Source organism: Argiope bruennichi, chromosome 5 (assembly GCF_947563725.1).
Source record: "Argiope bruennichi chromosome 5, qqArgBrue1.1, whole genome shotgun sequence".
NCBI classification, from domain to species: Eukaryota; Metazoa; Arthropoda; class Arachnida; order Araneae; family Araneidae; genus Argiope; species Argiope bruennichi.
Window position 1 is genome coordinate 77471563 of NC_079155.1, and position 13841 is coordinate 77485403.

At 25.2% G+C, this 13841-nt stretch overlaps 2 protein-coding genes across 3 annotated transcripts in view; one reads left to right on the top strand and one right to left on the bottom strand.

The window, feature by feature from the left end:
• The first annotated feature begins 2399 nt into the window (after nt 1–2399).
• Nucleotides 2400–7961, top strand: LOC129969131 (vitamin K epoxide reductase complex subunit 1-like). The gene is made up of 3 exons (XM_056083552.1): nt 2400–2654; nt 2772–2881; nt 7520–7961. The coding sequence occupies exons 1-3, from the start codon at nt 2461–2463 to the stop codon at nt 7744–7746; spliced, it is 531 nt and encodes a 176-aa protein (XP_055939527.1). The 5' UTR covers nt 2400–2460; the 3' UTR covers nt 7747–7961.
• Nucleotides 7962–11192: 3231 nt separating this feature from the next.
• The window catches only part of LOC129969221 (fatty acid-binding protein-like), a 50582-nt gene continuing 47933 nt past the window's right edge, over nt 11193–13841 (bottom strand). For both annotated transcript variants that reach the window (XM_056083676.1, XM_056083677.1), the window contains exons 3-4: nt 12319–12417; nt 11193–11414 (exon numbers count right to left, since the gene is read on the bottom strand). In XM_056083676.1, the coding sequence (XP_055939651.1) occupies nt 11361–11414; nt 12319–12417 (153 nt within the window). In that variant the 3' untranslated portion in view covers nt 11193–11360. The remainder of the gene's footprint in view (nt 11415–12318; nt 12418–13841) is intronic.

The following is a 13841-nucleotide window of genomic DNA, read 5'->3' on the forward strand; positions in this document are numbered from 1 at the left end:
ATTATACTGTTTTATAAAAAAGGAAGAAATTTAATAAAAGCATTCTTATAAAAAGTTTTTTAAAAAGTATTAGGATGGACACTAGGATTTTTTATTTATTAATAAACCTCACTCCAATTAGCAATATTAACAAAATTATTACATTTGTTATTTATTATGTTATAGCTTTAAATTATTCTAAAATTTTCGATTGAATGCTTCCTCAGATATTTCCAAATGCTTTAAATCACATCAAAAAGATTATTTAAATCAAATATCCACATATTAACGCAGACACACGAAGGCAAAAATGAAGGTTACCACCAAATTTTCAGCCAAAAATTTAAAATTTTATTTAAAATCATCAAGTGGACTACTGTGCATAAAAATAAAATGATATCTGGAGCATAGTCATCATTTGTTCCATTTTATTAATTTGCTATAAAATATGAATTAGTTCATCTCACAGTATTAGACTTACAATGTTGACACTCTGATTATTAGATTACTCTCTATTACCAGAACTGTAAGCGGAGCTAGCACATCTTACTTTTTAAACAATAGTGGATTTAAGAATTTTGCGGTCCTAGGCAGTGCACAGTATGACATTACTATTTTGATAAAATTCTTCTTAAACTTACGTTCAGTTTACAAAGCAATGTAGGAAATCGAGAAATTCTATTCTAAAAGGATGCATTTTAGAGCAATGCATAAATATATTAAAATTAGGTTTAAAATGAATATTATGTACAAAAAAAATATTTTAAAATTTAATATTAAGAATACCAGAAGAAACCTAAAAAAATGGATATAAAATTGATTTCTAATTGTATAGAAGAAACGAATTGATTTTTTGTACAATAATCTATGAAATCACATGTATAAAAGTACATATTTTGTATGAAAAATATTTACATGTAAAATAAAAAAGAATATAACTTTTTGTGACCAATCACATGGGAAATAAACATTGTGCCGAAAAGAAAATACATTTAAAAAATGTTATTAGTATAGCTTGGAACATCATGAAAAACACCATGCAGTGCTTTGTTATCAAGTGAGGTAGAATTACTAAATGCTCTAGTTATGAAAAGTAAAATTATTAAAATTTCAGTTTTATCGCCATTTATATTTTTTGAAAGATAAAATGGTTTATATTCATAGTGTTTAAAAATTAATATAAATCGATCATTCTCCATTTTATATACGATATTAATGTAAAATATAAAAGCATGCAATAGGCAAATATATTGTAAGTAAAATAATAATAATAATAATAATAAAAATAAAAGGAGTCATAGATTTCCATAAACTCAGAACTACAAAGGAACAATTCCCCTCATTGAAATTAAATGGTCGAAAATATTAAGCAGCTTGACTAAAAGATGGGATGTAAAGAAGTGTGCGAAAGAGTGACCCACGCAAGGGGACAGGAAATGCTAGAAACAAACTCTCAGCCTCAGGAAGCTATTCTCCCATCTCCTTAATTGAGGTCATAAAGAGAAATATGTGAATGGGTTGAAAAGTGAATTGGCCGGTTTTCTTAGAATTACAGAATAATTGAAATCATTGACTTTCCAATATCAGTGATTCCGCTCTTGACAATGTCAGTATCCCATTAACATTATTTCTAGTTGCCTGTGATGTGATCTTCTATAGGCATTCATTTACCAGGCACCATCTATTTACAGAATATGAAATTAAAGTGAAAACATTAAAGAAATAACATTTTTTAAATTTCAATTAAAGAAAAATTCTTTAGTCCAATAAATAAATTAAATTAATGGTTTAAAAAGTCAAAATTAAAAATCAAACTTAAATAGATAAATTAAGTTAATCAAACTTTACTTACATTAATAAATTAAGTATTAATTGCAATTAATAAATTTTATAATAATTAGTAATTTTAAATTAAATGTATGGTCGAATTAACAGCTATTTGGAACAAATATTTAAAAATAACAATAACAAAAATATTTGATATTTAAAAAAATTGTAGAATTTTAAACAGTTTATTTTATGCTCATTCTTCTGTCATAAAATATATTCGAAAATACTGAAACATTAAGAAACAACATCACAGTTTATTCAAATGCTAACTAATGAGAAAAGATTTTAAAAGGTTAATTGACATTTTGAAACTGAGTGCTTGGAATTTGATTGATTTTCCATGAAAAAGCATTTTACCAGAAATCAAATTAGTAGAGCAGAAGTTTGACACCAAAGCAAAGATGAGACATAAACGCACTCACGGAAGGATTTTTTTTTTTTTTTTTTTAAGTTTTGGAATTTGTTGTTGTGATGTCATTGTATTTTATATTTTAAACTCTAAGAGAAATTGTAAATTAATAGCTACATCTTTTAAAATTCACACTTTTAAATATTGTTTACAATTCCGTCACTGTAACTTTACATACGCATTGACAGTTTGTAAATAAAGAACATTTTCGGGTGTTACGGCTTTTTGGATCTAAATTTAAAATGGCAACTGCACCAAAGCATTATGATATTGATTTAAAAGTTTTGCAAATAGCGACAGCACTTTGTTGTATTTCTGGCCTTTTACTGTCTATCTACGCTTATCATGTGGAAGTTAAAAAAGAAGAGGATGCAAATTATACTGCAATGTGTGATATTTCGGAACATATGAGTTGCACCGCTGCCTTCTCTTCTCAGTAAATTTAATGCAATTTTGATGAATTTGTTTTGCTCTATAGAAAGAATTCCATGTATATTTTTTCTTTGAAAAATGTGTTAAGTTGTATTGAAATATTTCTTTCTTAATTTGATAGGTATGGCAAAGGATTCGGCTTCATGGAGCATATTGTTGGAAAAGATTCCATCCTCAACCAACCCAACAGTGTATACGGGATCATTTTCTACTTGATTTTTATGCCACTAGGTAAATATTTGCTTTAAAACTCACTTAATAAATATAAATAATAATTGTTTTAATTAATTTATTTCTGACACTATATATATTAATTATATCTATATATTAATAAAAACAAGATTTAATATGTGCTATTATTTGATGTTTATTGATTATTGATATAGCAGTATATATATATATATATATGTAGTATATTCATGCTTGCTTATATATATGTAATGATATTCTAAACTCTTAATTTAATCCAAATTAATTTCCAAAACTTTCTCTTAATTTAGCCCATCATAACTTCATTCTAAAATATTCTCTTATTTCATGATCCAATTCCACTTTGTAAAAATAATGTGCCATCAGTACTACATATCGAATAAAAGTGATACTTTTGTCCTTATCAGAGGTCAAAATATGTATTTCATCTGCACGTGGCTGGAAATCCTTTGTTATATAAGGCTAGTGATCATTTGTTTCGGCCTTTTTTGCCTTCTTTCTTACTTTTGCCCATAACCTGCATTCTGCTTCAACCAGAATATGTTACATATATATATAAGCATAGTTTTGCAAATGGGTGGCTAAAAACAAGAAACTTTTGGAATGAATTTCAGTTTATTTTTCCATGAGAGGCATAATTTGAACCCAGGAAGAAAGGCAGCATGTGTTCATTTGCACCAGAACAAAAGAGCAAAGTGGCAGACATTTTTTTTATGAGATTCGGAATTTACTATGAGATTTCTTTGACACTTCTCGAATTAGATAAGAGAATTTTTGGTATCTTTTAAAAGAATACCGTAGGTGGTAGGGATTCTGATCCTATCGTTTAGAGCATGAAAAATTGCAATGGTCACCAATTTATTGGAGTGCATGTTAGAAATAATTAAATGAAAAAGTGGTATTTTTATCAGAAAATTTTAGAATAAAGTAACATGGGCTAATTTAAGATAAAAAAAATAGGAAATTAATTAGGATTTAAATTTAATTAAGATATCATTACATGTATATTTATATAATCTACAGTTTTGAAGACTTAAATTTTTTTGTATTATTGTCATTATAAAAATATTTTCTAAATCATAGGTTATTGCTAAGATGCTGATATTTTTTATCACATTCTTTTATTAATAAAGTGGGTTTTTTTTAAGTTTAATTGAAAGTAAAGATTTAGGAAATACATTAATATGTTTATGAAAAATTTAAAAAGATGGCAATGGTAATACTTTGAGTATGGAATAATCTTAAAATTAGAAGGGTTTGCAAATCCAAGTGCTATTTGTACATTTTATCATGTTAAAGGGTCATTCCATGTCAAGTCAACACAGAAAAAGACTATTTCTATCTTCACCAAAAATTTTCTTCAAATACTGCACAGATGTACTATTACTTTAGGCTTAGAAAAACATGAAGTTTTACTTGGATATGTCAAATCATTTATGAATTATGGAGTTTTAAAGTTCTCATAAATTGAGCTAAAAATAGGAAACAACATTTTTTTTTAATAGCTGTAAAAATGCTGTTTTCAGGTTACATCACTGTTTTCTACGAAGAAAACTGATAGCTCAAATATGTTTTAGAAAAAAATGAACTTGATGAAGTAAAGATAATTTTTCTTCATCCATGTGGGCCATCTTCATGACTTTTTTTATAAAAGCAGTAGCCTTTAGATGAAAAGACCCTCTATTTGATCAAAATATTTAATTTGCTTAGTTGCTTTAAAAAAAAAAAAAAAAAAAAAAAAAAGGATTTCTTTTCCACTGGGATAAATTTATCAATCAAGTCTCTCATTGATTGGAAATATTTTTTCAACCTTAAGGGGGATATGCTATATTATTTCTTAGTCTGAATTGAATTCAATCAAGGAAGTCATTGTATTTTAATGAGAGACAATCAGTAAACTAAAATTGTGTTATAAGTTGTTTTATGAATTTTAATTTTCCAAAAAAAAAAAAAAAACTTAATTGAAAAAGAGTTTTTACCATAGAATGTTAAAATTAATGACAGTATAAAGTTTTGCATTTATTTTATAGTGAAATCTAAGGCTTTAAATTTTTTTATAAATAAATTATAATTAATACTTAAATTTTTCATTCATCGGAGACCATTCTTGTGCTTAAATAACTTTCATAGAAAATTTATTCCATATTTGTGTATTAATTGTATGTCATTGGTAAACATTAATTATGTAAAATCCCATTAGTGCATAAACTTTGGAAATTAATCATTAGTATGCTTTTAATATAGAAATACCATTTATTCTTTAAAATATTGTTTCATTCTGTACTATGACAAATAAAAAAAATATTTTATCAAAAGGAATGTTGGACTAAAATAAACATGAATCTACTTTTATTAAATCTTAGTGTATTCTTAGAATTTCTGAAAGAAGGCAGTACTATTTATAAAAAGGAAATTTGATTGATATATAAACTACATATTAGTTAACTATAAAAATAATCCAAAGTGACATTTGATAGTATACATATGTAATCATTAAAAAATTTAAATAAAATTCTTGGAACAATCAGCATCTTCATAATTTATCATAGGTGGTTTTCACAGTATAAGCCACCTCTTTCAGTTATAAAAATTGATAAATTTAGTTAATTGATTAAAAATTTGTACTCTTTTCAAAATCTTGTGGTTGGAAAGCATCATTTGAAACAATACTAAAAAAAAATTCTCAGTGAGAATGAAGGAGCTTGGTTTCAGCTTTATACCTTCAAAGAATATTTTCAATTATATTTGATAAGTAAGTAATATGTTAGGGTCGAAATATTGAAAGCATGAGACTTTTTAAGAAAATCAAATAAAAATATCTCAACTTCATATTCATTAACTCCTACTCTTGTTATTTATTGTGGAAATTGAACAATATTTTGAATTTCATATTGCAAAATTATCTTTATATTTTCCATTTCTTAATTCTGAAGAAATAGGTTTCTCCCAAATTTTATGTAAAAATTTAGTAGCAAGTAAAAATAATTGAAATAGTATTAATTTTCATAAATGAAAGCAAATATTTCTTTTGTAAATTAAATACTTATAAGAAAATAAATAGCTTGTCATTAGAAACCTTGATATTTTTCTCTCAAGTCTGTCTAAATGATAATGTTTTGATAAAATATAGAAATGACTATGTTTTTCTATGAGAAGTCGAGATCAGCACTTGGTCCCTCCCCCCGTTTGTGTTATTAAGAACATATGATCATTTATATTTTAGAATATTTGTCTTATGTTAGCGAGGTTTTTAAAAAAAATGTTTTCCTATTTAATTCGTGCATGTTTGTCATATTTAATGATTTCAGAGAACCAAAAATTAAATAATTCAATTATTAAATTAAGTAAGGTTGAATAACTTTAATTAAGGCTAGTTTGTGAAATATAAATCATACAAACTCAAAATTAGTGTGTGTATATATAATATATATATTATAATTTAAGTTTTATCACAATTTTATTCTTAGTGCTCTCTGGCATAAAATTTAAGTGAAAAAAGGGGGATTATGTAAATTCTAGTTTAAATAATAAATAGGGAGGGTGGGATGTTTTGGTAATTGCTGTGGCCTGCATTTTTTTGCAGTTCTGTTACCTTTAATATAAGGCCTTGTATCTAATTTCATTCTTCATGCTAATTATTTCTAAATTATCATGTTATATACATACAGGCATAATTTATTATTATTTTGGCATTGTAAAATGCACATGCATCATCTGAAAGAAATTAGAATAAAGGGAAAGTGCAGCGCTCAAGCAAAATAAGCCAATTTCTTTCCTATTCTCAAGTAATTTTGTTTTGCCTGTATTTTGTCAGCAGTATTAAAGGAATATTTTTTACTTTTGATAGATGTAGATATTATGTGCTAAAAAAAATAAATGAGTAATTAATATATTGAAAAAAAGTAGGGATATTTGTTGCTAAAAAAATAAATGAGCAATTAATATATTGAAAAAAAGTAGGCATATTAGTTGCTAAAAAATAAATAAGCAATTAATATATTGAAAAGTAGGGATATTAAGTTTCTAATTCCAATATATGAGCTGTTAGTACTAAAATCAACTACTTCAGTTGACTGATATATTAAATTAATTTTTAATGACTAATAAATCTTTTCCTGATCTTTTTTAGACTTTGTATGAACATAAGCACAGACATTTAAAAATTGCAATTTATCAGACGTCTGTAAGATGTATAAAGTCTGGAAAAACCATATTTTAAATACCTGAATTATCAAATAATTTGTTGATATATATTAAGATATAAAATGCAATCAAATTGATTTAGTTATAAATTTTAAATATGTTGAAAATATTTATATGTGATAATAAAGTAGAATTTTGGTTCTACCATTGTTATCATGAATGAATTTTTTTCTTTGGTTTCTCTTTCAATTATTGTAAAATTTGTTATGTTGTAAACATAATAATAAGTATTTTTAAAATGGATACCTCGATAACATTTTATTTCAGCCTATCATCTATTTTCCTCCTATTTATGTTTCATTTAAAAAAAAGCATAATTTAATTATTTTCAGCAAATGATATCAACATCTTTCAAATACAAAATCTTGTATTTCATTTTTTTCTTAATATTTTGTTGTACCAAAAATATATACAAGGTTCCTTTTTAACGTATTAATGTTAAATTTCTTTCTGTAGCCGAGATTCCCAACCTGACATTATCGAAGATCATGATTTTGCTGGCAGTATTATCCAACATATGCTCTATTTACCTTGCATACATACTAATATATATTTTATATGATTTCTGCATTGTCTGTGTTTCAACATATATTGTCAACTTTGTCTTATTAATTTGCAGTCTATTTCGATATACTTTTCATTCTAAAAGAATGAAGCTATATGCTTCTAAAAAGATTTCCTAAATATATTCTTCCATTCCATGCAGTTGCTTTTTGAATGATCAGAAAGTTACATTTTATTGATTTCCTGTTATATATTTTTCTGACGAAATTCATCTTTAATCAAATGATATATTTATATGGACATGTTCCTGTTTTGTAAATTTCTTTTGCATTGCATCAATGTTTTGTAATTTATATTTTATAAATAAAAATTTTATGGCAGTAATAATCTTGAAGTTATTTTACTACTCATTTAATATTATTGCAAAATTGTAACAAATACTTCTAGTATTAGCCATCCAAGTGACAGCTCTACAGTTCAAATTTAGTGACTAAAAGAGAAAATATCAGAATAATTACTTTCCTGAACAATTCAGAGTGCCCTAAAAAATTCTTTTTGAAGAATTAAATTAATTGTTAAATCTTCTAAATTAACAAATATTTGACATCCTTGGGGTAAGGATTTAATGACAGATATTTTAAGAATAAATATACCTCCTTAGGACATTTTATAATAGGAAACATATACACATCGAAGATTGAGATGAATATTTTAGTCTTTGTCATTGAGAATTTTATTTTACAAAGTGAAAATTGTTAAAAATATATTTTGCACGATTTTATAAGTTAGTATTATGTTGAACTATAAACAGTTTTCCTTCCCTGCATTGAAAGCAGATCATATAATATTGTTGTATGATCCAACTTTGTAAAATCATAGTGCTAAACAGCTTGTATGTTCGGATTTTTTTATATGTTTACTTCAGCATTTTCATCCAAGTTGAGATAAATAATTTTTTTATATTATCCAACTTCAAAAAAAGTAGCCTTAGTTGAGCAGTTTTGTTTAAAAATACTAATTGGTAAAAACAAGAAGTTAAGGAAAATGAAAGTATTGAATAATCATTCAGAATGAACAAAACAGAAATTGTACAATGTTTTTGAATATACAGAAAAGTTTCAAAAGCACCATCGTTTAATTTTGCTACTTTGAAATAGCTAACCACTCAGAATATTCTATCAAATTTTTTTTCAAATATAATTTTAAATAATATGGTATTATTAAAGTAATATCTTTTTTTTTTTTTTTGTGATGAGATGCAGTTCAAAGTTGATTGACTAGACTAAATTAACCTTATTAATATGTGTTGTATGTCAACCAATTTTGATGAAATATATTGTTTCAAAACAGGAAAAGTAAATTCAGTTTTGATTTTTAAACATCTTAGAATTCTATGTTTTTGCTTCTTGATATTCATATATTTCTGCAACCAGAAAATTTTAATTTTAGAAAATATTGATAAAAATATTGGCAGTTCATACAATTGAAATAATTTAAATTTATTATTAGTAATGAATGTGTTTCTAATTTAGATTTGTACTAGCAGAAATGCATAACTGTATCGTGAGTGAACTAGGTTGACATAATTCCAAAAGAATTAGCATGATTCTTGAGATTTGGCGAGTGACGTGAGCAAGGGATGTAAACCCCTAATGTTTAATTATAAGCTTACAACTGAAAGAAAAGTAAAAGTCATTTTAATATACATTGATATTTATTTCTAGAAATACATTTGTTCTGAGTTGCATAATCTGAAAAGAAAAATTGCATCGAAGCTAAGCTTCATGCTGATGCAAATTTAAAAAGCAAAAGAGCTGCACAGAAATAAACTTCAAGAATAAGGGAATATACACTGTATGTGTTATCAAGCAATTTTAAAATCAAGTGTACTTATCTTTAATTGAATTATTTTGAATGTCATTTTATCTTCAAATAAAAATCAAAATTTGTCCTCTGATCCACGATATATTTGAAATGGATTCATAACATATTTGTCTTTCTTGATTCAAAACTGGTTGTTGTACATATCTGTTCTAGACATAATGGAATGCATTGTCTGGAATTCATAACCAACAACTTATAGAAATTTAGTACTTGTGGCATTAAAAAAATTTTCTAAATTCAAAAAAAAAATGTAGTCAAATGTAAAATTATTAAAAATTAAGACAGCTGCGTGAAAATATTTTGGAGGTAATCTCTTCATACATAGATATACACATTGGGAGAAAAATATCTTCAAACTGAATCAAACAAACAACATCAACAAAAACACTATCTTTGAATCAATGATTAAAAAAGTCACAAAATAACCGATTTAGCATTTCAAAGATTACAAATAAATGTTATTTTTCAAACAGTTGTTAAAATATTTTATTAAATAATATAGAGAACAGTTGTGGTGACGTTGAGTGGAACAGACATGTTTCCATCTCTCTAATTAAAAGTTATGCGTAATATCTGAAAGGAAATTATTCCATTCTGCAAATATAATAAAGGGAAAACTATAGTGCCATGGAAGATCTTATTTATTTTGGAATAAACATCAACTCAAGGTATTCAGAATAGCACAATTGATTAAATTATAGATTGCTATGCATTGTAATGTAAACATAATAATCTAAGATATATAAAACAAAATTTTGTAGATAGCCTTGTAGACTGTGTTTGAAAAGCTAGTTAATATACATAAATTTTGAAGCATGATATATAATGCTTATAGGATTATTATATAAAATATTTCTTGGAGTACTATATTTAAGAACATACTGAATTTAGTTGATGTCATGATTTAAAAATGCAAGTTAATGAATTGAGTGAAGCATAACTTAATAATCTTTTTTAATAATGTTTTCTAAAACACATGCAAATAAAAAATTAAAATTCATATTTTAACAAATATTTCAATTCTTTTATTTGTTCAGATCTAAATTTGGTTTACATCAACAAGTAATTTAATTACAATAGAAATTTAAATATTATTGAAAGTATGTTTATTTTTTATACAAGATTATATATAAATAAGCTACAACTTAATAAAAATTTTTTAATCTATAGTGCCTTCTATGGGTAGAATTAGTTAAAGTAAGAAAATATTACTGTCTAAGGAAGATAATAAAATACTGAAGCAACTCTTTGTGCAAATATTATTTGCATTTATTGGAAATATGACTTATTTGAATGACACAGGTTTACATTTCATAAATTGAGAATAATAAAAAAAGAATTTTTCACCAGACTTAAGATTTTTCCTATTGAATGATTTATAACATAAAATTATAAATGCTGCCTAACTGCACTGATTTGCTATAGATATGAAAGATACAAGCTAAACATTTGAGAAAATTGTTTAAAATTTCCAATTTTCTATAGGTTTCTACATTAACAATAACATTTTGATGATTTTTAGGTATCTGTAAAAATTTCCTATTACATTGATTCTAAATTGAAAAATTCAAACATTATGTTTTAGTACTATCCTATGAATAGGATTACTAAGGCCTATTTTACAAAGAACACATATTGATGAAATGCATAGTTTTAATGACTCAAAATTAATACGTAAAAATGTAATGATGTAAAAAATATGCAGAATGTAGTGTGATCTTTGGAAAAAGAATCATGAGAATTAGAAATGAAGCATTTTAATTGTGATATGTTCAGAAAACATATAAAAAAGCAAATGGAAAGTAATGAATAATATCAAAAGATGGAAAACAATATGCAAAATATTAAATTTGTTTGATAATAATTGGGAAGTGAGCCGGAAACAAATTCCAATTGGCAATGCGACACCTTACTCGCATCGATTGTAGAGACGAGTGCTAACAATGTCATCCACTTTGCATATCTGGGGGGAAAAAAAAAACAGGAATTAATTTCAAATTTGAAATAATGGTCCAAGATTCAATTTTTCGTACACTTAAACAGCTTTTTCTCCAAGTTTTTAAAAACTAATCTTATTTGATTTATGGTATCTACAGCAAATATTTAATAAAAAGATATTTGTGTCATCGTTTTTATTTTAAATGTAATATTATATTTCAAGAAACTTTTACTTATAGACTATTTTACAATCTTTAACATAAATGAAACTTTTCACAATTTTTTCTGAATTAATTAAATAAAAAGCAATTAAAGTTTTATTCTTTTATTTCATGACAATCAAGATAGGAATATATGTTTTGCTCATTCATTCAAGAACAAACTTTAAAACGAGCTGTAGCATTAAAATATCTGTTCATATACATTCACAAAATATCTTTTTTTTTTTTTTTTTTTATAGAACATTGTTCATCTCTTAAAGAAGTGATAAGCAAAATCAACGCAAAAACTAAACTGCAATATATCTATATATATACACTCTACAATATATTTTTCTTTTCATGATCAATTATATCATCACAGCAAATATATATTATTATAAATAAATATTAAATAATATTATAAATTTACATTACAAGTAATTTAAGCAATAAAATAAACAAAGACAATTCCTAGAAATTTTAATGCAGAAGATCCTTTTTTATACATATTCTGCTCTTTCATCTCTATAAGCACAAAACTACTAGCCATACAAGAAAGCACTGAATCAACTTCATTCGAAAATCATCTTGAATAAAATTGATCTGAATTAGATATAAGATTTTATAATTTTGTAGCTATAGAAATCGTAACAAATTCAAAAAGCAAAAATATATCCGTGATTCCTTTCAGTCTTGAAGCATTATGTCACGAAATGTTCTATTACTTACAGTTTTCATTTGATCTCCTTCAAGTTCTCGAATGATGGTGACTTCTTTATCACCACTCTGCTTCTGCACTAATTTCCCATCTTCCAATGTTATGATAGTCTATAAATAAGATCAAAATGTTCATGTTACAAAGACCATTTTATGTTCAAATATTTCTTAAAATAGGTTTTACATATTTAAATAATAAATTTATTACAAAATATTTCCCTTAATGAGACAAATTCATGCATGAATTATATTTTCAAAATAATATTTTTACTTTACTTAATCAGAAACCAGTTAAAATTGGCAAAAGGAGATATTTACAATACCACAACCCTTCCAGAATAATAAATTTATTAATTTAAAAAATGCAAATTTTTTTTTCATGCAAAATATGTATGTAATCTGGTTTTCTTTCCACTTTTAATTCTACTTCAGTGAAATATTTATTCTATAATGTCTGTATAAAATACGTATTAGAATTATAAAATAAAACTGTTAGGTGGACTTTCATTCTTATATATTAAGCTAAATATAGCTTCAAAGTAAATTGTTTTTATCAACAGATCAATAAATTGTTTTTATCAACAGATCAATAAATTGTTTTTATCAACAACTGAAGAGTGATTGTATTGTAATATACACAAGAAAGTTACAAATAGAAAATAAATGAATTGCATAATTTTTTTTTACATATCTCACCCAATAGCATATTACAATTTAATTTTGAATCATTTTTTATTAACAGTATTTTAATCATACATCAAACTAATTCATTTTTAATGAAATAGAAATATTTTACTACAGAATTACATATACATATACATATATATATATATATATATTGTATTTACCCCATTTTTCATATATCATTCATTATTCATTTATTTTTGCTGGAAGCAATATTATATGCATCCCCCAATTCCAATTTTACAATATTTACCCGATATATTGAGCATAATTAAGCAAATTTCACAAAAATATAGGGGTCATTCAATATATGAAAAATAATTAGACTTTTTAGTATTCGGCAAAGAAATGGTCACTGCTAACAAATGTAAGGATTAGTTGTTAATCTTTAAAAAAAAATCATAGGAATAGAACATTTGACGGCATGCTGTGTTTGAAATCAGATGCATCATACAAATTACCAGTAACATGGGAGATTCACAATCATTCCATACCACTGCAAAATCATGGCATCATTTACAAGCTGTAAACTGATAAATTGAATATTTAACTCATCCTAACTTCCCCTAGCTCTATTTTGATAAGCCAGACAAAGAATAGGGAAAAGTAAAGTAAATTTTGTTATTCACAAGAGGAAAACTTGTGTACTTTTAAGAAGTATTCATCAAGGATGTTGAAGATGATGTGAATGACTGAACTAATAGGATAAGGGGAAGACCAAAAAAAAAAAAAAAAAAAAAATCCTTAAAAGAACATCATGTTTTTTAAAAAAAAACAAGGGCTATTTTAGAATGAACTCTCCGGCTTTGAATCTGGGTTAAATATTAAAGACAACATTTTTCTCCCCTAAT

Coding starts and splice junctions, on each gene's coding strand:
- LOC129969131 (XM_056083552.1), top strand. CDS start 2,461: ATGGCAACTGCACCAAAGCATTATGATATTGATTTAAAAGTTTTGCAA. Junction 2,655..2,771: donor ACCGCTGCCTTCTCTTCTCA/GTAAATTTAATG, acceptor TTAATTTGATAG/GTATGGCAAAGGATTCGGCT. Junction 2,882..7,519: donor CTTGATTTTTATGCCACTAG/GTAAATATTTGC, acceptor TTCTTTCTGTAG/CCGAGATTCCCAACCTGACA.